Source organism: Schistocerca serialis, chromosome 7, assembly GCF_023864345.2.
Source record: "Schistocerca serialis cubense isolate TAMUIC-IGC-003099 chromosome 7, iqSchSeri2.2, whole genome shotgun sequence".
In the NCBI taxonomy this organism is placed as follows: domain Eukaryota; kingdom Metazoa; phylum Arthropoda; class Insecta; order Orthoptera; family Acrididae; genus Schistocerca; species Schistocerca serialis.
In genome coordinates this window covers 482,652,490-482,675,125 of record NC_064644.1, presented here as the reverse complement: position 1 = coordinate 482,675,125, position 22,636 = coordinate 482,652,490, and the positions used below count along the sequence as shown (strand labels likewise).

The following is a 22,636-nucleotide window of genomic DNA, read 5'->3' as shown; positions in this document are numbered from 1 at the left end:
TCGGCAAAATCAGAATGTTTTGCTGTTGCACGACCATGCACGGCCACATGTCAGTCAAAAAACCCTGGAAGCGATCATAAAACTCGGATGGACAACACTGGAACACCCGCCTTACAGTCCTGACCTGGCTCCATGTGACTATCATCTCTTTGGGAAACTGAAAGACTCACTTCGTGGAACAGGGTTTGAAGATGATGACTCCCTTGTGCACGCTGCCAAACAGTGGCTCCAACAGTTTGGTCCAGAATTTTAACGTGCGGGTATACAGGCCCTGGTTCCAAGATGCCGTAAGGCAGTTGAGAGGGATGCAAATTATGTGGAGAAATGAAAATATTGTTCCTAAAGGATGTATCTACACACTGTAAAACTCTCAAACATGCAGAATAAAAGAGGGATTAAAAAAGAAATACTGTGCATTTCTTTTGGAGTGACCGTCGCATCAGCAAGCACGGCTTGTAGTTAAAGATTCAAATGGCTCTGAGCACTATGGGACTTAACATCTGAGGTCATCAGTCCCCTAGAACTTAGAACTACTCAAAGTAACTAGCCTAAGGACATCACACACATCCATGCCCGAGGCGGTCGCGCGGTTGCAGACTGTAGCGCCTAGAACCGCTCGGCCACACCGGCCGGCTCGTAATTAAAGGCTCTGAGGCGGAGCTGTCCCAAAATATATATTAAACACTATTTAAGAGTAACGGATTACGAAGTTTAAGTTATTAGCCAATACATTATGACCACCTGATTAATAGCGTGTTGTTCCACCTTTCAAGCACAGTACAATAGAAGCTCTGCTTGGCATATATTCTTAAAGTCCTTGGCAGGATTCCAGAATTACATGGCACCAGATGTCTCCGCATAAGGCAAGTAATTCCCGCAAATTACGGAATGGTGATTTATGGGCACACAGTTAGTGCCCCACGTGTGTTCCAATGGGTAACGGTCAGGCACATTCGCTGGCCAAGACATCAATGTGATTTCGCTATAATGCCCCTCAAACCACTGTATCGCGAGTCTGACCTTGCAACGCGGACAGTTATCCTGCTGGAAATGTCATCGTTGTAGGGGGAGACTTCAAGCATGAAGCGATGCTGCTGGTGCGCAATAATGTTCAGGAAATATTTATTGAATATTCCATCGGCTCTTGGAGGAACATAGACATATTAAGAACTTGAATACAACGTATTAATGTTCCACAATAATATTTATTAGTTCGTTACGAACTATTCCATGGATTTCGCTAGACGCACACAGTTGGGGTACACGCATTCAGTCCCGGGGGGGGGGGGGGGGGAGGGGGGAGGGAGAGGGGAGGGGGTAAGGGGGCGACAGGAAGGGCATCCGGCCACCTCTTAAAATTAACACGCCAAATCCGGGTAACCATAACAGCAGACCCTGCAAGTCGGGATTAATGCTTGGAAAGAGAGAAATTATCAAATGTGCTAACGTAGCTAAACTATTGGCCACATACACTGAAGCGCAAAAGAAACTGGTATAAGCATGCGTATTCTAATACACAGAGATGTAAACAGGTAGAATACGGTGCTGCAGTCGGCAACGCCTCAATAAGACAACAAGTGTCTGGTGTAGTTGTTAGATCGGTTATTGCTGCTACAGTGGCAGGTTATCAACATTTAGGTGTGTTCGAACGTGGCGTTGTAGTCGGCCAAGAGCGTTGGGACACAGCATTTCCGAGGTAGCGATAACGTGAGGTTTTCCCGTACGACCATTTCACAAGTGTACCGTGAGTATCAGGAATCCAGTAAAACATCAAATCTCCGACATCGCTGCGGCCGGAAAAAGATCCTACAAGAACGCGACCAACGACGGTTGAAGAGGATCTTTCATGGTGACAGAAGCGCAACCCTCCCGCAAATTGCTGTAGATTTCAATGCTGGGCCATCATCAAGTGTCGGCGTGCGAACTTCATCCATATGGGCTTTCGGAGCCGAAGGCCCACTCGTTTACCCTTGGTGACTGCACAACACTAAGCTTTACGCCATGCTTGGGCCCGTCAGCACCGACGTTGGGCTGTTGATGACTGGAAACATGTTGCCTGGAAGGAGGAGTCTAGTTTCAAATTGTATCGAGTGGATGGACGTGTACGGGTATGGACACAACCTCATGAATCCATGTACCCTGCGATGTAGGGAGCTGTTCAAGCTTGTGGAGGCTCTGTAATGGTGTGGAGCGTGTGCAGTTCTAATGATATGGGACCTCCCATACGTGTACTTGCGACTCTGACACGTACCTAAGCATCCTGTCTGATCACCTACAACTATTGATGTCCATTGTGCCTTCCGACGGACTTGGACAATTCCTTCAGGACAATAGTACTACCCACATGTCCAAAATTGCTACAGAGTGTCTCCAGGAACACTCTTCTGAGTTTAAACACTTCCGCTGGCCACCAAACTCCCCACACATGCACAGTATTGAGCATATCTGGGATGCCTTGCAGCGTGCTGTTCAGAAGAGATCTCCACCCCCTTGTAGTCTTAGGGATTTATGGACAGCCCTACAGGATTCATGGTGTCAATTCCCTCCAGCCAACTTCAGACATTAGTCGAGTCCACGCCACGTCGTGTGACGGCACTTCTGCGTGCTCGCGGATGCCCTATACGATACTAGGCAGCTGTAACGGTTTCTTTGGCTCTTTAGTGCACAACAGGTTAGTGAAACAGAACTCCAAAACCACACAACGTATCTGGTTCAATCGCGAGTGCTTAAAGCTAAACATAACACCGAAATACGCGTTGTTGAAGTCAAGAAGTATCGCACAAGCAGCCAAGAAAGTTGTCTGTGCTGCCGAGAGGACGTGGGTGAAGAAATGAAAACGTTGTATGTGGTGATAATGTGTGTTCACATTTGGAAGTTGTTCACACGACAATTACGTCACTCCTACGCCCTTGTGAATTCGTCGTATTTGATACACCAGTACGAGAAGAGTCGCTTGCCATAACAAACCTGATTTATCTCCACCAGAAAGCTAAAACAGAACAATTATTCCAATTGAAACGAGCGCCAATAACGTCAACTGTTTGCAGAAGGCGTCAACAACCTATCAAATCTATATTTGTCTTCAGAAGAATTACAAATTTTAAATAAGGCAATTAAATATGCTCCGAAATCAAATATTTCCGAAAAATAGCTAGATATACTGAAAGTGGAACTTGAATACTCTTTGTCAAACGATGTGTCTACGAAACATTTGGTAGCTCATGAACTAAGAACTGTAAATACAGATAGGTTCAACGCTAATTCTAGGGAGCAAATGGTGTTGCACACTTTAAAGAAAAAACTGTCTTCTTAAGATCTGATTGCCACCAAGGGTGACAAGGGTAACAGTATAGTGTTACTTAAAAAGTAAGAATATGTTGAAAAAGTATTCACATTCCTCAACCCTGTAGAGTTACCTGAGTTACCTAATCATCTCACAGTCGAATATGGTACCGAAGAGAAGAACCTTATTGAAACCTGCAAATCTGTATTTACTGACAGTGATGCCAAATACGTCACAAACATGAATCCAATAGCACCCAGGTTATATGGGCTACCCGCGCTTCACGAAGGTGTTTCCGTAAGAACTGTACTGACTTCAGTTTCAGCACCTTGTCATAAATTAGCGAAATAGTTAGAGTCACTAATTGAAACAAAAACTAAATTTCAACAAAAACTTGGAATACCAAACTCACTTGCATTAGTGAAAAAACTAGAAGTTGTACCCATTCCACCTAGTTCAAAACTAGTCTCATATGATGTTAGCAGCTTGTTTACTAATGTTCTTGTTGCAGAGGCAATGAAAATTATAACAGAGTAGTTACATAAATGGTTCAAATGGCTCTGAGCACTATGGGACTTAAGATCTGAGGTGATCAGTCCCCTAGAACTTAGAACTACTTAAACCTAACTTGCCTAAAGACATCACACACATCCATGCCCGAGGCAGGATTCGAACCTGCGACCGTAGCAGTCACACGGTTCCAGACTGTAGCGCCCAGAAACTCTCGGCCACCGCGGCCGGCTGTTACATAAAACTAGAAAAAATCTAATGAGACTGAAAATCAGGACGGCAATTGAACATGTTTAAAGCACAATTATTTCCAATTCGAACAGTCTCTGTACAGTCAGATGGGTTAGCAGTAGGGCCTCCATTGAGTCCCTTATAAGCAGAAATGTTTATCGATAATTTTGAGCAAACATTTTAGATAGAGAGCCTCTAAGTTCTAATATACACTATTGGAATAGGTATGTAGATGATGTTCTGTGCTTGTGGAAAGATACCACCACACAATTAAACGAATTTTATCAACATTTGAATTGACACCAGAGTAAAATTAACTTTGCAGTGGAGTCGGGAAGAGACTATCAATTTTTTAGGGCTCAACATTGACATCAGTAACCAATTGCATTTACACTATGCGATCAAAAGTATCCGAACACCAGGCTGAAAATGACTTACAAGTTCGTGGCGCCCTCCTTGGGTAATGCAGGAATTCAATATGGTGTAGGCCCACCCGTAGTCTGGATGACAGCTTCCACTCTCGCAGGCATACGTTCTATCAGGTGCTGGAAGGTTTCTTGGCGAATGGCAGCCCATTCTTCACGGAGTGCTGCATTGAGGAGAGGCATCGATGTCGATCGGTAAGGCCTTGCACGAAGTCGGCGTTCCAAAACATCCCAAAGGTGTTCTATGGGATTCAGGTCAGGACTCTGTGCAGGCCAGTCCATTACAGAGATGTTATTGTTGTGTAACCACTATACCACAGACTGTGCATTATGAACAGGTGTTCGATCGTGTTGAAAGATGCAGTCGCCATCCCCGAACTGCTCTTCAACAAGGAAGCAAGAAGGTGCTTAAAACATCAATGTAGGCCTGTGCTGCGATAGTGCCACGCAAAACAACAATCGGTGCAACCCCTTCCATGAAAAACACGACCACACCGTAACACCAACGCCTCCGAATTTTACTGTTGACACTACACAAGCTGGCAGATGACGTTCACTGGGCATTTCCCATATCCACACCCTGCCATCGGACCGCAAAGTTGTGTACCGTGATCCGTCACTCTACACAACGTTTTTCCACTGTTCAATCGTCCAATGTTTTCGGTCCTTACACCAAGCGAGGCGTCGTTTGGCATTTATCGGCGTGATGTGTGGCTTATGAGTAGCCGCTCGACCGTGAAATCCAAGTTTTCTCACCTCCCGCCTAACTGTCATAGTACTTGCAGTGGATCCTGATGCAGTCTGGAATTCCTGTGTGATGGTCTGGGTAGATGTCCGCCTATTACATATTACGACCCTCTTCAACTGTCGGCGGTCTCTGTCAGTCAACAGACGACGTCTGCCTGTACGCTTTTGTGCTGTGCGTGTCCCTTCACGTTTCCACTTCACTATCACAATGGTCCTAGGGATGTTTAGGAATGTGGAAATCTCGCGTACAGACGTATGACACAAGTGGCACCCAATCACCTGACCACTTTCGAAGTCCGTGAGTTCCGCAGAGCGCCCCATTCTGCTGCCTCGCCATGTCTAATGGCTACTCAGGTCGCTGATGTAGAGTACCTGGCAGTAGGTGGCAGCACAATGCACCTAATATGAAAAACGTATGTTTTGGGGGGTATCCGGATACTTTTTATCACATAGTGTATTTAAGATATGCAGGAAATGAATCTCAACAGGCACAGTAATAACAGCCAGTTTACAGTTCCCGTAACACAAAGATGCAGACTTCAACTCCGTGGTGGACCGAATACTATCTGCACACAAAACCAAACCAGATTTTGAAAATGAATTAAATATAATCAACGGAATAGCATACAGTAATGGTTATTATCCTACACCCACTGACGATACACTCAGCAAAAGGAAGTGACAGAGGACAACAGCTCTTCTTTATCCACCTCAGACAGCACAAAACCACACTGTTAGAATATGAGCACCGACGCTATATGTGGATAGGACTTCACAGGTTCTTGCCACGAATCTAAATTCCGGGAAATATACTCTAGCTTTTTGCACTAGGAATACAGTTGCCCACCTTCTGTTCCATTTTTAGAACTGAATTTATAGAATTTCCTGCAATCAGTTTGGCAAGTTCTGTGTAGGTTCATCAGGTAGGCCAATAACCACTAGACTCACTGAGCACAAAAGGTACTGCAGGCGAGAAAGAAAGATGCCACCTTTGACGAACATGCTCTGAATGAATGTCATTCATATTATGTGCAATGTGAATTCTCCATATAGGAACTAAAGGAGCAAAACTACTTGAAATTCTGGCCATTAATAAACACCAATAAAAGAAACCGGACCTGGTCCTTGATGAAAAAAATGGTTCAAATGGCTCTGAGCACTATGGGACTCAACTGCTGAGGTCATTAGTCCCCTAGAACTTAGAACTACTTAAACCTAACTAACCTAAGGACATCACAAACATCCATGCCCGAGGCAGGATTCGAACCTGCGACCGTAGCGGTCTTGCGGTTTCAAACTGCAGTGCCTTTAACCGCACGGCCACTTCGGCCGGCTGGTCCTTGATGATCAAACATAGTTTCATTACTCATCCGTATCTAAGCAGCTGACGACGGCCTAAGAAACCGAAAGCTGGTTCATGACGTACTAATAAATATTATTGTGGGACACTAATACGTTGTATTCGAGTTATTAAATGTTTACGTAGGTCACTGCCGTCATGGTGCCTTCGATTACTGCCACAGATCCCGTAGAATCCCATCTCAGCGTGCCTCATAGCATTGTTCTGCCCTCACCTGCCTTCATCTCTGTCGCGTTATATCTTTCGTGCAGCCATTCGCCTGGATGAAGGCGTTTAAGGATCCAACTATCGACCTGGTGTAACAAGAAATGCGATTCATTTGACAGGCGACACGTTCCTATCAATCCACGGCGAAAACTAAGCGATGCTGTGCCCACTGCAGTAATAACTGACATCTACATCTACATTTATACTCCGCAAGCCACCAACGGTGTGTGGCGGAGGGCACTTTACCTCCCTTTCCTGTTCCAGTCGCGTATGGTTCGCGGGAAGAACGACTGCCGGAAAGCCTCCGTGCCCACTCGAATCTCTCTAATTTTACATTCTGATCTCCTCGGGAGGTATAAGTAGGGGGAAGCAATATGTTCGACACCTCATCCAGAAACGCACCCTCTCGAAACCTGGACAGCAAGCTACACCGCGATGCAGAGCGCTTCTCTTGCAGAGTCTGCCAATTGAGATTGCTAAACATCTCCGTAACGCTATCACGCTTACCAAATAACCCTGTGACTAAACGCGCCGCTCTTCTTTGGACCTTCTCTATCTCCTCTGTCAACCCGACCTGGTACGGATCCCACACTTATGAGCAATGTTCAAGTATAGGTCGAACGAGTGTTTTGTAAGCCACCTCCTTTGTTGATGGACTACATTTCCTAAGGACTCTCCCAATGAATCTCAACCTGGAACTCGCCTTGCCAACAGTTAATTTTATATGAGCATTCCACTTCAAATCGTTCCGTACGCATACTGCCAGATATTTTACAGAAGTAACTGCTACCAGTGTTTGTCCCACTATCATATAATCATACAATAAAGGATCCTTCTTTCTACGTATTCGCAATACATTACATTTGTCTATGTTAAGGGTCAGTTGCCACTCTCTGCACCAAGTGCCTATCCACTGCAGGTCTTCCTGCATTTCGCTGCAATTTTCTAATGCTGCAACTTCTCTGTATACTACAGCATCATCCGCGAAAAGCCGCATGCAACTTCCGACACTACCTACTAGGTCATTTATATATATTGTGAAAATCAGTGGTCCCATAACACTCCCCTGTGGCACGCCAGAGTTTACTTTAACGTCTGTAGACGTCTCTCCATTGAGAAGAACATGCTGTGCTCTGTTTGGTAGAAACTCTTCAATTCAGCCACACAGCTGGTCTGTTATTCCGTAGGCTCTTACTTTGTTTATCAGGTGACAGTGCGGAACTGTATCGAACGCCTTCCGGAAGTCAAGGAAAATGGCATCTACCTGGGAGCCCGTATCCAATACTTTCTGGGTCTCATGAACGAATAAAACGAGTTGGGTCTCACACGATCGCTGTTTCCGGAATGCATGTTGATTCCTACAGAGGAGATTCTGGGTTTCCAGAGATGACATGATACGCGAGCAAAAAACATGTTCTAAAATTTTACAAAAGATCAATGTCAGAGATATAGGCATATAGTTTTGCGCATCTGCTCGACGACCCTTCTTGAAAACTGGAACTACCTGTGCTCTTTTGCAATCATTTGGAACCTTCCGTTCCTCTAGAGACTTGCGGTACACGGCTGTTAGAAGGGGGGCAAGTTCTTTCGCGTACTCTGTGTAGAATCGAATTGGTATCCCGTCAGGCCCAGTGGACTTTCCTCTGTTGAGTGATCAGCTTTTCTATTCCTTGGACACTTATTTCGATGTCAGCCATTTTTTCGTTCGTGCGACAATTTAGAGAAGGAACTGCAGTGCGATCTTCCTCTGTGAAACAGGTTTGGAAAAAGGTGTTTAGTATTTCAGCTTTACGCGTGTCATCCTCTGTTTCAATGCCATCATCATCCCAGAGTGTCTGTATACGCTGTTTCGATCCACTTACCGATTTAGTGTAAGACCAGAACTTCCTAGGATTGTCTGTCAAGCCGGTACATAGAATTTTACTTTCGAATTCATTGAACGCTTCACGCATAGCCCTCCTTACGCTAACTTTGACATCGTTGGATCGACACAGCAATAACTAGGGGTCGTGTGATGTTGAGCTCCATGTTCAACAATGGCCTTTCAACAGTGCGCTCCTAAACACTTGTCCGTGCGCCTGTACTCTGTCGTCATATCCGCCACAGACCTCCGCTTATCCTGGATTACACAGTGGAGGATCCTCCGATTTCTACGTTTTGTGATGAGATGCGGTCGTACAGTGTCATACAGCCTACTCGTTATTTCAGCATGCTTCAGTCACTTTCCATAGATGCAGACGACAGCAGTTCGTCAACAGCTGACCAGCTACACCGTTTCAGATATTGTCGTTTCCAACCGCAGCGCCACAACAATGTGCCTATTGTCAAAACCGCTTATATGAGTGGATTTCTACATTTGTGGCCCGTATCGTCGACGCAACGACTGCCCATTCGTTTCTCTTCCTCTTACAATCTTTCCTTACTATCTCACGCAACACGACCGGGAGGCATTCAACTTCGCGGTGGGCTGTGATCACAGTCTTCTGGCTCATCAGTTTATTTCCCACACGTTTTTAAATAACGACAGTCAAAGTTTTTGGAACTGTTGATATAGACTGACTTTTTCGAACAATTAGTAGCTATGATTCTTCTATTTCTCCAGGCGTATTTTATCACATACCTCTAAGGGGAGGAGATGTATCGCAACATGAAAAGGATCGACAAGCTGCGTCATCGAAGTCGCCTACTGAGTCCTTTTGTTTTTCTTTTGAAGTGCCGAGAAGAACGTGCGGTACCGAATTTTGGTAAGGTCCAAGCATCACATCGACTGAGGAGCGGCCAGAAGAATCAAGAAACGCGCCAGCCTAGCTTTGGTGCGAGAGAGAGTTCGCTTCACGCGGTGGCGCTTGGACCTTACCAACAGAGAACTCCTGCAGTTACATCTACAACTGGCCAACTGGTTCAACCCCTGGACGTGGGATTGGGTTGATGGTGTCACATGGGCCACAGCGGACTCAACCCAGAGGAAGTCAGCCGAACGACAGGCATCCAAGTTTGGACGTATATCGGAGAAACAACCTTCTGGAGGCAGCGGAAAGACCTCATCGATCTCACTAACAAGGAACTGGATGATGACGCTATTTCGGTTCATAAGAAAGGATTGAATTTCGCTCCGACTCCTAAAGATGTACCCACTGCTGACATCATTAGCACAGTGGAACAAACAGATGCTCGACTTCCACCTCAAGCTGCTGAAGAAGTTCGTCGCGAAACCTGCAGAGCTCTAACCAAAACAAAGCTGATGAAACCGAACATCTCCTATAGGGAGAGGGCCGCCATACGGGAGCTAAGAGAAGATCCAGACATAGTAATACTGCCTGCAGACAAGGCCAACGAAACAGTGATCCTATCCCGACAGGATTTTGGTGAGAAGATGCGGGGCCTACTTGGTGACAACGCATACCGCAAGAGTGACACCCATCCTACCAAGAGGGTCGAGTGGAAGACTCTAGCGCTTCTCAAGGATTCCGGCTTCCCTGACGAGATTACCAAGAAGCTACGCCCGAAGGCTGCTGTTCCTCCTAGACTTTACGGACTGCCGAAGGTGCACAAGGAATCGTTTCCGTTACGTCCCATTGCCAGCAATATTGGTGCCCCAACGTACCTTCTCACCTCAAACAACTGCGTAGCTCTTACGTTGGGAGATGTACACACGATATCCGTAACTCCGCGGATTTCCTGGGACGCATCAACAACCTTGCGCTTAAGGAATCTGACATACTGGTGAGCTTCGACGTGGTATCTCTATTCACTAAAGTTCCGTTACAAGAATCCTTGGAACTCATCAGCCAGAAATTTGACGAAGAGACCACCAACCTTTTGAGACATGTTCTGACATCAACTTACTTCTTATTTGACGGTGAATACTACGAGCAGACAGGAGTAGTAGCCATGGGGAGTCCACTCTCACACGTTGTCTCAAATATGTACATGGAACATCTCGAAGAGGAAGCTCTTGAATCAGCACATCTAAAACCCACCTGTTTCTGTAGATATGTGGATGATACCTTCGTTATCTGGCCACATGGAAGAGATAAACTGGCAGACTTCCTCACACATCTCAACTCCAGACACGAGAATACAAAGTTCACCATGGAGATCGAAACGGATGGGACGCTCCCTTTCCTAGATGTTTTGATTAGAAGACGAGCTGACGGAACATTGGGCCACAGCGTGTATAGGAAGAAGACGCACACCGATTTGTACCTACATGCGGATAGCTGCCATCACCCGGTACAAAAGAATGGCGTGCTCAAAACTCTTGTACACAGAGCTCACACCATCTCCAACGGGGACAGCCTCCAACAAGAATTGGACCATCTGAAGACCGTGTTTCGGAGGAACGGTTACAAGGAAGGGCAAATTCGGATAGCTGTACATCCCATGCCACACCTGCAGCACCGGCGGAAACTGAGGATGAAACTCAGGAGGAGGCTGCCTTGGCTATTATTCCGTTTTGTGGGGCCTTATCCGGAAAAATTGGACGCATTTTACGTAAACACCGAGTGAAAACCATCTTCCGTCCTCCAAGCAAAACCAAGAGCTTTCTTGGTAGTGTCAAGGACAACCTCGGTCTACGTAAATCAGGGGTTTATCAGATACCTTGCCAATGCGGTAGTGTATACATAGGGCAGACCGTTCGTACCATTGAGGACCTATGCCGAGAACATCAACGGCACACTAGACTGCAGCAGCCCAGTAAGTCGGCCATCGCTGAGCATTGCCTGTCGGAACTCCACAGCATGGATTATGACCAAACCAAAGTCCTGACAGACTTCCAAATACTGGGACTGTGTCATCAAAGAAGCCATAGAGATCAGAGTAAGGGAGCCACAACTAAATCGTGACAGCGGTTTCATCCTTAGCAAGGCGTGGGAACCCGCGATCACCCGGATTAAGAAGAAAAAGGATATTTCCCAGAGTGTATCAACTTCAGGGGAGGAGGGAAGAATAACGAGAGCGGTGCCGACAGACCCTCCTGAACGAGAAGACCTAGGACGCAGCGCCCAGAAGGCGGGAGAACGGACGCTGTACCTGGATCGCGTGCGGGGCACGGACCGCACCGACTCGTAGGAAGCCCCTGAGGGTGGAGCGGGATTGTCCTATATATACGTGGCGCCGGCCCACCGCCGGTCAGTACATCAGCGCACCTGATGATGGCAACGTGGTCGATTGCCGAAATATTGTGTTCTATGCACATTCATACCAGGCTGTTCACCCGAGATTTATTTTGTCAATTAGTAGCTAGTTTTAAGGTTGCTCCTTCCAATTCCGTTTAGTTCAAATGGTTCAAATGGCTCTGAGCACTGTGCGACTTAACATCTGAGGTCATCAGTCCATTAGACCTTAGAACTACTTAAACCTAACTAACCTAAGGACATCACACACATCCATACCCGAGGCAGGATTCGAACCTGCGACCGTAGCAGTCTCGCGGTTCCGGACTGAAGCGCCTAGAACCGCTCGGCCGCGGCCGGCTCCTTTTAGTTGCATGTAAGAGTTGCGGGAGCGTGACTTCTATGGAGTGCAGCTGTTTACGGACCTTCTGAAGACTCTGTTCGTTCGCAGCAAGTGTGTCCGTCCAGGGGTGGCTTTTATGTCACGTCTCTGCCCACGTTTACTACATCTTGTTGCTATGTTTTAATGCACAGTATGGGAAGATTTTGTGACGGAGGCTATCGGGTAGGTACGATCACAATGCAGACTCATCGAACGACGCGCCAGATGGTCACAAACTGTGAGAAAGACCGGCCGGGGGAGCGTAAAGACGGAATTAATTCCTAAATTAACATATTTGTGCGGTCTCATGTTGATTCTAAGGTCGTGCGGAGAATTTTTATTGCTTTTACGGTGCTCGGGAATTAATCAATAATAACCGGGAATCTTGTTAGGAGTATTAACGATAGACTGGCCCTTGAAGCCGTTTTACTAGTTTTGCGAAATAAAACAGAATTAGTTGGCATCCTAACATTTTATGATTCTTAGTATGCTTAGCATTTAAACCTACTTATCACATTACTGTGCACCGTTTATGGTAAAAGAGTTAGAGCTCGCAACCGGCGGAGAAGAAGCCAATGGCTACGGAACACCTCTGGAAAACGTTAGGTAAGCAAGTTGCCTCCAGTTGTGATAGGGAAAGTGATCGCAGACGTTTCTTATTAATCCTGGCACATCTTTAAAGTGGAAGTTTCATTTACTATAACCCTCTGTGTGGTGTATGGGGGTCAAATCCGCGTTTACTATGAGAGAAACCTCCAAATCGTTTTCATTTTTCGCTGCTTACAATTAAAGGGAATCAACAGAGCGGCTGATCAGTCGCTATCGAATCCCTGTTTCAGTATGTTTGCGTTACGTTCAGATACTTCATTAATCGATGTTTAACATCATTGTTTTGATAGTATTACAGATGGTCTTTAAGTTCTAGCATTGGCACTTCTACTTGCTGTAGGAAAGGCAAGCTAAGTTTGTAAATGTGTCTCTAGAAAGGACTAGTATACGGTAACATAAGTGGCATCGCCTAACGATAGTTTCACGAATGATTAGACTAGAGAAAATTGGCGCGCGAAACGTGTCCCATTATCTTCAGCAGTTAAGAATTTTTCTTGCTTGTTGATGGTTTTTGCTGAAAAAAAAGAGTGTTATTAGCAAGTTTTGTTTTGTGAGTACAGCATAATCCGTCGCCTACTGGACCTGAAGCATGGTCGGGAAGTAAAACAGATCGCATTATAGGAATAACACTTTCATTACGTGTAACATCACAATACAGCACGGTGCAACTTTAATTTTCAACAGGCAATAGTTTCTGAAATGTTGTTCCGTGTTAAATCAGTAACAAAAAGAAAATAAAACGTCGACACACTAAAAAATCTTACACTATAGTGTGATGCACAGTAGTTCCTGTACTGTAAAATGAGTCTCTATCGTACGGTAAGATATCGTTAATGTGTGTGAAAGTTTAACAAGAGTACACACCTTATTACCTTACTGTATTGACACAGGACTGATTCATTTTGTGCAGCAAGCTTGCAGGGAGCAGTCTGCAGTTTACATCAGACCCATGAATGTTATACACTGGATCAGAAACAGCTTAAGCTCTGTAACTAAGTTTTCAAAATTCGGAACAAATTCATTGGCAGATGTTTCGCCAGCAGACAGCTTCTGCTGAAATTAATTAAATTTCGAATGCCGTGCCGTTTTTTCTACCGATGCAGCCAGTTATGACTGGCTGTACACTTTTTGTTTTAATTGCCTTCATCTAATTTTTCATATAAAATCGGTGCTTTTTCTTTCATGGTCGGTCCAGACAAAGATGCTCGTTTTCTTCCGTCCTGCTCAAGCTATACCATAAAGCGTTGTTTAGAATTTCACTTTTATGGTTCTTCAAAGGCTAGCGTAGTTTCAGTTCGTTCTCATCATCAGTCACCATTGTGTGGCTTCAAAGAGTATTCCTAATTTTTCTCCAGTTTTTAAGAGTTGTTTCACCAACCACTACCTAAGAGTTGTTTCGCCAACCCCTACCTCATTTCTACTGTTTTGAAGACTCGCCGCTGTCTAACCTCTGCCGGCCGCTGTGGTCGAGCGGTTCTAGGCGCTTCAGTCCGGAACCGCGCTGCTACTACGGTCGCAGGTTCGAATCGTGCATCGGTCATGGATGTGGGTGATGTCCTTAGGTTAGATAGGTTTAAGTAGTTCTAAGTCTAGGGGACTGATGACCTCAGATGTTAAGTTCCATAGTGCTTAGTGCGATTTGAACCATCTAACCTCTCAAGTACTTTCATTTTCTCCGCTAAAGACAGCGTCACATGTTTACGTTTAATTGATGCCATAATTTATTTGTACGTATCTTAATATGCATTAAGTGCACTCTCACTAATTTGTGAGACATGTGTGTTCACAATACCACTTATTGATAGAGTTAGAATCAAGTCATTCCATACCAAAATTGATCGAACTACTGCATCCATCTTCGTCAACTGCCTACTGATCCATATTGCAGTCCAAACACCGGAAATGTGATAGAAGGACTAAGCGTGAAGTCGAGCCAACTGAGGTCGGATCAACGGGCTCTACTGTATATTGTGCTCGATTTCTTTTATTTTCTGGAGAATACATCCCAGGAAAATTGGCCAGAAAAAAGGCCGCGCTGCTCAATAAATGTGCACAAGCTGGACATAATTTTAACTGATGTTTGGCGTCTCAGGTAAGAGCTATATTAGTAAGTGACTGTTTCTGGGTTGTGATAAACTTTTGTGGATCGAAAAACCACGATGCATTCTACAGACCACTTTCAAATACTAAAATGAAAGAGCGTAAAATTTCTCGTAAAATGACTTACTTAAAATTTAAAATCGGTTCAGCCATTTAACCACAATTGATCGCCAAAGATCGCCAGTTTTTGCCAACCTGGCGGAAAAGTGAGTTACAGTATGTTCATGTTACAGCGTCTGTAACGCACAAAGACTACTCCAAATAAAAAAGATGATGAATGATGTAGAGAATCAAATTCTGAGTAAAAAGATAACCTAACTTTTAAACTTCGATCATTCCTACGCAAAGATACCAATAAAAACGTGGAAGCAAGTCAGAAATTTTGAAAACCTATGCCTAACGTCGATTAAAATTATTTCCACCATGTGCTTATTTATCTACATATACACCTACATCATACTCCGCAAGCCACCTAACAGTGTGTGGCGGAGGGTACTTTCGGCACCACTATCTGATCCCTCTAATCCTGTTCCACTTGCGAATAGTGCGTGGGAAGAATGACTGTCGGTGGGCCTCTGTATTGGCTCTAATTTCTCGAATTTTCGCCTCGTGGTCAATACGCGAGGTGTATGTGGGGGGAAGTAATATTTTGTCCGAGTCCTCCTGAAAAGTGCAGTAAAATGAAAACCAGACATATGGAAAAAAGTAAGTAAACTGTTTTTTCAAAAGTAATCGCCATTACTGTTGGTGTTGCTGTGTACGACTTCGCACGCAATCGCAAGGAGAGCTGGGCTACAGAGCTCTGTGGCAACTGTCATCGTAGCAAAGCTGGACGGGAGCAGAAATGATTACTGAACAAGTTAACACAGAAAACAAAAAATTTACTTAATTTGTACTTCTCCGATCGAACGAAGACTCAGTACACATAATGCGTCAAGAAACAGAGTCCAGCTATCAGAGTGTCAATAAAGATGATGACGGAGCCGCGACTAGACAGCGTCTGCATAGCTTCCTGTGGCGATGTGCTCCGAGCGCGAGTGGGCACAGCCGCTGCCGTATTGTAGGGCCCGTGTGCTCCATTGGGTCTGCCAGATCACGTGTCAGTGTCAGACGGAAACTTGCAAGTCTGTTACTATGACGACGATGGGTGTTATCAGTACTTGGTACCACAACTACATTTATCACACTATGAAGCACGACTGTCAGTGCCTTCTTGGAAAAATATTTGCAGTTTCCTGCGGAACCATGACTGCACCCAGGCGAGCCCAAAAGTTACTGAGGTTGTTTCGACTACGCTGCGGAAGTTCCACTGGGAAGCCCTTACACATCCTCTACATAGTCCTCATTTTTTGAGCCCTGAAGAAAGATATTGTGCCCGTCGATTTGCTTCAGACGCAGATGTACACGCCTTGGTGCAATAGGGCTTCCGTAGACAACTGAAAACATGTTTTCATGAAGACATTGACCTTGTCACCTCACATTGAGATAAATTTATTAACAGGTATGGCGATTGGTTTTGAAATAAAAGACAGATCATTTACATTTTTTTCCATCTGTCTCTTTTTCATTTGACTGTCTCTTATAGTTGTGGCCGATCAGATACGAAACTCATAACGCCAATTAAAGTTGCATACTTTCACCTTTCTGTATAGTACTTTTGGAAGTGTAATCTGTTTATCCACGCAGTGTTCACTAAATGAATGTTGAAGTTTCTTGTAAATGAGTAATATTTTTTCGGTGACAAATTCCATGATGGGATATACAGGGTGGTCCATTGATAGTGACCGGGCCAAATATCTCATGAAATAAGCATCAAACAAAAAAACTACAAAGAACGAAACTCGTCTAGCTTGAAGGGCGAAACCAGATGGCGCTATGGTTGGCCCACTAGATGGCGATGCGATAGGTCAAACGGATATCAAGTTCGTTTTTTTTTTTTTTTTTTTTTTTACTATAGGAACCCCCATTTTTATTACATATTCGTGTAGAACATGAAGAAATGTGAATGTTTTAATTTGACCACTTTTTTCGCTTTGTGGTAGATGGCGCTGTAATAGTCACAAACGTATAAGTACGTGGTATCACGTAACATTCCGCCAGCGCGGATTACCCATGTTAAAATGGACCGTTTACCAATTGCGGAAAAGGTCGATATCGTGTTGATGTATGGCTGTTGTGATCAAAATGCCCAATAGGCGTGTGCTATGTATGCTGCTCGGTATCCTGGACGAATTCATCCAAGTGTCCGGACGTTGTTTAAGGAAACGGGAAGTGTTCAGCCGCATGTGAAACGTCAACCACGACCTGCAACAAATGATGATGCCCAAGTAGGTGTTTTAGCTGCTGTCGCGGTTAATCCGCACATCAGTAGCAGACAAATTGCGCGAGAATCGGGGATCTCAAAAACGTTGGTGTTGAGAATGCTACATCAACATCGATTGCACCCGTACCATATTTCTCTGCACCAGGAATTGTATGGCGACGACTTTGAACGTCGTGTACAGTTCTAGCACAGGGCACAAGAGAGATTACGGGACGATGACAGATATTTTGCACGCGTTGTATTTAGCGACGAAGCGTCATTCACTAACAGTCGTAACGTAAACCGGTATAATATGCACTATTGGGCAACGGAAAATCCACGATGGGTGCGACAAGTGGAACATCAGCAACCTTGGCGGGTTAATGTATAGTGCGGCATTATGGGAGGAAGGATAATTGGCCACCATTGGATGACACGGCGGCCAGTCGGTACCTTTGGGCCTTCATGGCCTGTGCGGGAGGAGAGCTATTCCAGGATTGAAGAAAGTGAGTGATACAGCACAAATCTTCAGTTCTAAGTTGAAAGCCACACAAGCATTCTATACAGGAGTTCATCATAGTTGTCGTGAACTGTTCAATATAACGTGACATATATTCTCTCTCTGAATTTTTTTCGTGTTTGACTAATTCTTTAGTTTATAAATTTTCTAATACATTTTCTAGTTAGTAGTCTGTCAACTATGTAGTACTTCGATGATATCTCCAGTGACGTGTTCCCACTCCTAATGTTGTGACTAGGAATGCTGCACACTCGGTTCGCTAGACAAACAATCCAACAACTCGAATTAATGGGTTTTATTACAACAAGTCAAATACTTAACTTTGATCTGAGAATTCTTGTAGTCCTTTACACATGATCATTCACAAGTGCAATTAGACAGATACGTCGCAGGCAAAGGGCGAATACAAAATAATCAATCTTCTTCAGAAGAGACAAATAAAAATGGTTCAAATGGCCCTGAGCATTATGGGACTTAACATCTGTGGTCATCAGTCCCCTAGAACTTAGAACTACTTAAACGTAACTAACCCAAGGACATCACACACATCCATACCCGAGGCAGGATTCGAACCTGCGACCGTAGCGGTCACACGGTTCCAGACTGAAGCGCCTAGAACCGCACGGCCACGCCGGGTGGCAGAGACAAATACAAGTAACACATCCGGTCCTAGCGACCGCTATTAACAGAAGTCTGTCGTCAACTGAACTGCAGTGACTGCTGATCTCTAACTGAGCTACATAGAGATTACTGAAGAAGAGGCTACGATGCATCAGCTAACAAAGTAGCTAACATTGAAGGTGCTATCGAAGTGGGCTGCCACCAGTCGGGTGCGGCGCTATGTCGTCTTCACATAGGTGCCATTGCTGTCGCCTTGTCGTCCTGGAGGGAGGTTGGTGAGCGTGCGATTGGCTGACCTCTTCTCACAGCCCTTTCTCTGTCGTTCCCGACTGGCATGTCGGCGCTGACTACGCCATAACATCTAATTTGTTCCTCAAGGCGCCCTCTGGAGACCGCTCACTTTTCTCGGTTTTGTTTGTTATCCCCTCCATAAGCCCTTATTGACTATGTTACAACAGACTGCATGTTTTTGCCACGTTGTGTTTCAGGAACCAGCCGGCGTGGGCAACCTTGGCGCGCTCTACCACCTGATGGGCCGGCACGCCGAGGCCGAGAAGTTCTACCGGGAGGCGCTGCGCCTCTTACCCGGTGACCCTGTCACGTTGGCCAACCTGCGGCGACTACACCGTCGCATGGCTGCCGGCACGTGACGATTGACGAGGACTCTGCCCGGGAGATGCCCCACAACATGTGAACAACCCCGTCGGTCGTCTTAGAACTCCAAACAATACCAACTGTTGACATGACAGTAGCACATTGTTAATGTGCAACACTGACGTGGACACCGCCGAAGTATGTCACGTCCACAGATACTTTGAGGCAATGTCTTTAAAACTTCTAGCTGCAAACTAAACGACTTGGTTGTAACCCTTTGACCTCTATTTCGTGTGGGACGTCGGAGTCCCAACTACATCTAGGATACATAGAATATCCATCTGACCAATGCAGTACCACATTAATTAACCTGCCTGGAAAATTTTTGAACTGTACATAGAGAAATTCTCAGGTTTCCAAGCTCACCGCTTTTCTTGTATTATTTCGTTTGTTCGTTCATCGTAAGGAAATCACAGCTTTATGAGAACGTACAACAGATTGCCAATTAACGGAGAATCTCACTGATTTAGCCCCTCTGCTTTGGAGGAACGGTGTTTCCAGTGTCGTGTCGAACTCTCAGTTCTAAATACACTTGTGTACTCAGCTTTGTTGTATGATTACCCTGAGCAGCGATTACATAGCTCTTTTGTTTCGTAGTTTCTGTGCTCGCCAGTTAGGAATTCCTTGCTTTTGCCTTAATCCCAAATGCGTTTCTCACTGTCGTATTTGACACAGAGAATGTTTCGATGGAGTTTTAAAGAAAATAATTTAGGTAATGTAAAAATACTCCATGGGACAAAAACAGCCTCCTTGTGGTTAATATATTCGTTTACCACCGTGTACCTTCAAAAATGTGTGGGGTCGTCTCGCTTAAGCGTCTACCACTTCGCAAATGTCATCACTGTCGCTTCTTAAAGAAAATTAGTAAACAACAGAGCGAGAGGTGTTCAATCTCATTTCGAGTACATACAATTAACTAGACGGCAATTTATTTTAGTTATACCAGACACGCTATTAATAAGTCACTGTTGTCTAGTCTATGACTAAATATGACATTTATTGGATCAATTCTGGGGGACGTAAAAAGATGTTTGAAGTTACAGTAATGCGAAGCACGAAACAAAAGATTTTTTCCGCTTACGTGAATAATTTCCATCGCGACGAAACATGAAAGATTTTGGGCGGAAGGAATATATTTTCCCAGGAAGAAATTATAATAACTGTACAGAAATGTTGAAGTTTTATTTTTTGTAAAATGTAATGAAAACTATTTTATCAAAATATTTTTCTATGTATATCGAATTACTATTATAAGACAAGAAATGGTTATTTTAAATGCCTGCTTTTTAAGAATTCCATATTCAATGTATGTAATTTTACATGCTGCGTATCTAGTCTCTTATGTAGCGCAAATAAAATTATAAAAAGTATGTTATTCGTTTGTGTAATATCAACTGCCTTTTCGTGTCTGTGTAATTTTGTCATTCCGACTAAAAAAAAAAAAGCCAATCAATGTTTTAGAGGCGCAGTCGTTTAGATTTCAGGCTTTCGTCTACAATGTTGCGTATGCTTTCCTTGATTATGGTGATAATTCTGTTGTTCCTGTTACACAATGAAGAAGCTACAGTGCAATGCAAGCTTACACGGCAGCTATCAGCGCTTTTGATGGTATTTGTTTTAAGGGCATTAGGCACTGGTCCAAGGCATACTTTCTGTGTAACGTTTCGTCTTCCAGTGCTGGAGACGTCATCAGTGGCTACAACTAGCCAGTAAGCAATTACATTCTGAAACAAACTCAGCAAGCCGAACTGTTTACACGTATCCAGGCAACGTTCAGTTCGCGACTTATCAGACCATTTCCTAAGGGTCCTCGCACACGATCAAACTAATTTGTCAAATTCATTCTTATCTACACACGGATTTGCCAAAGAAGTCCGTAAAAAATCCATATCTATTTTAAATTCGTTTTAAAGCAGACCCTTTTTGTATATTGTGTTATGATACTTGTGGAAATGGCTGCAAATGCAGATAAAGCATTTCCACCACTGGCTCTGGTGCTGTATTTGAAGAAGAAGAAAAAGAAAACAAGACGCTGGTCCAGAGAATGACCTAAAAAGAAAGAAATATACACATGGCAACCCGTTAAAGGACACAAGGAAACTGATGGTTACAGTAATTTTAAGAATGGACAGTGAAACTTTTGATAACTTGTTCACAGTTGCTTCGCCCTCGCACTGAAAAAGAAGACGCAAGTGTGTGAAAATTTATTCTCGTCCAGTTGGACCTGTAAAGACAGTTCATTAAAATATCACAGCGTTGGGACATGTAGCCTACATCGCTCGTGGAAGAAACTGAAAACTTTGATTTTTCTTTATTTTATTGCACTTCCAATTGATTTTTGCACGTACAATATTAATTTTCTTTTACAGAAGAAATATTGATTTTAATTGATGAAAGGAGAAAATATAAAAACGCAGTAAATAAAGCAGGCAAAAAGGAATACAAACGTCTCAAAAATGAGATCGACAGGAAGTGCAAAATGGCTAAGCAGGGAGGGCTAGAGGACAAATGTAAGGATGTAGAGGCTTATCTCACTAGGGGTAAGATAGATACTGCCTACAGGAAAATTAAAGAGATCTTTGGAGAAAAGAGAGCCACTTGTATGAATATCAAGAGCGTTGATGGAAACCCAGTTCTAAGCAAAGAAGGGAAAGCAGAAAGGTGGAAGGAGTATATAGAGGGTCTATGCAAGGGCGATGTACTTGAGGACAATATTATGGAAGTGGAAGAGGATGTAAATGAAGATGAAATGGGAGATATGATACTGCGTGAAGTGCTTGACAGAGTACTGAAAGACCTGAGTCGAAACAAGGCCCCGGGAGTAGACAACGTTCCATTAGAACTACTGACAGCCGTGGGAGAGCCAGTCCTAATAAAACTCTACCATCTGGTGAGCAAGATGTATGAAACAGGCGAAATACCCTCAGACTTCAAGAAGAATGTAATAACTCCAATCCCAAAGAAAGCAGGTGTTGACAGATGTGAAAATTACCGAACTATCAGTTTAATAAGTCACAGCTGCAAAATACTAACGCGAATTCTTTACAGAGGAATGGAAAAACTGGTAGAAGCCGACCTCTGCGAAGATCAGTTTGGATTACGCAGAAATATTGGAACACGTGAGGCAATACTGACCCTACGACTTATCTTAGAAAGTAGATTAAGGAAACGCAAACCTACATTTCTAGCATTTGTAGACTTAGAGAAAGCTTTTGACAATGTTGAGTGGAATACTCTCTTTCAAATTCTAAAGGTGGCAGGGGTAAAATACAGGGAGCGAAAGGCTATTTACAATTTGTACAGAAACCAGATAGCAGTTATAAGAGTCGAGGGGCATGAATGGGAAGCAACGGTTGGGAAAGGAGTGAGACAGGGCTGTAGCCTCTCCCCGATGTTATTCAATCTGTGTATTGAGCTAGCAGTAAAGGAAACAAAAGAAAAATTCGGAGTAGGTATTAAAGTCCATCGAGAAGAAATAAAAACGTTGAGGTTCGCCGATGACATTGTAATTCTGTCAGAGACAGCAAAGGACTTGGAAGAGCAGTTGAACGGAATGGACAGTGTCTTG

The 22,636-nt window shown here is 44.2% G+C and overlaps 1 protein-coding gene across 1 annotated transcript in view; it reads left to right on the top strand.

Annotated features, from left to right (window-relative positions):
- The window catches only part of LOC126413159 (protein O-mannosyl-transferase TMTC2-like), an 899,537-nt gene extending 879,099 nt beyond the window's left edge, over nucleotides 1-20,438 (top strand). Inside the window, exon 16 of the mRNA XM_050083054.1 lies at nucleotides 18,903-20,438. Coding sequence (XP_049939011.1) covers nucleotides 18,903-19,064 — 162 coding nt within the window. The 3' untranslated portion in view covers nucleotides 19,065-20,438. The remainder of the gene's footprint in view (nucleotides 1-18,902) is intronic.
- Nucleotides 20,439-22,636: the final 2,198 nt, after the last annotated feature.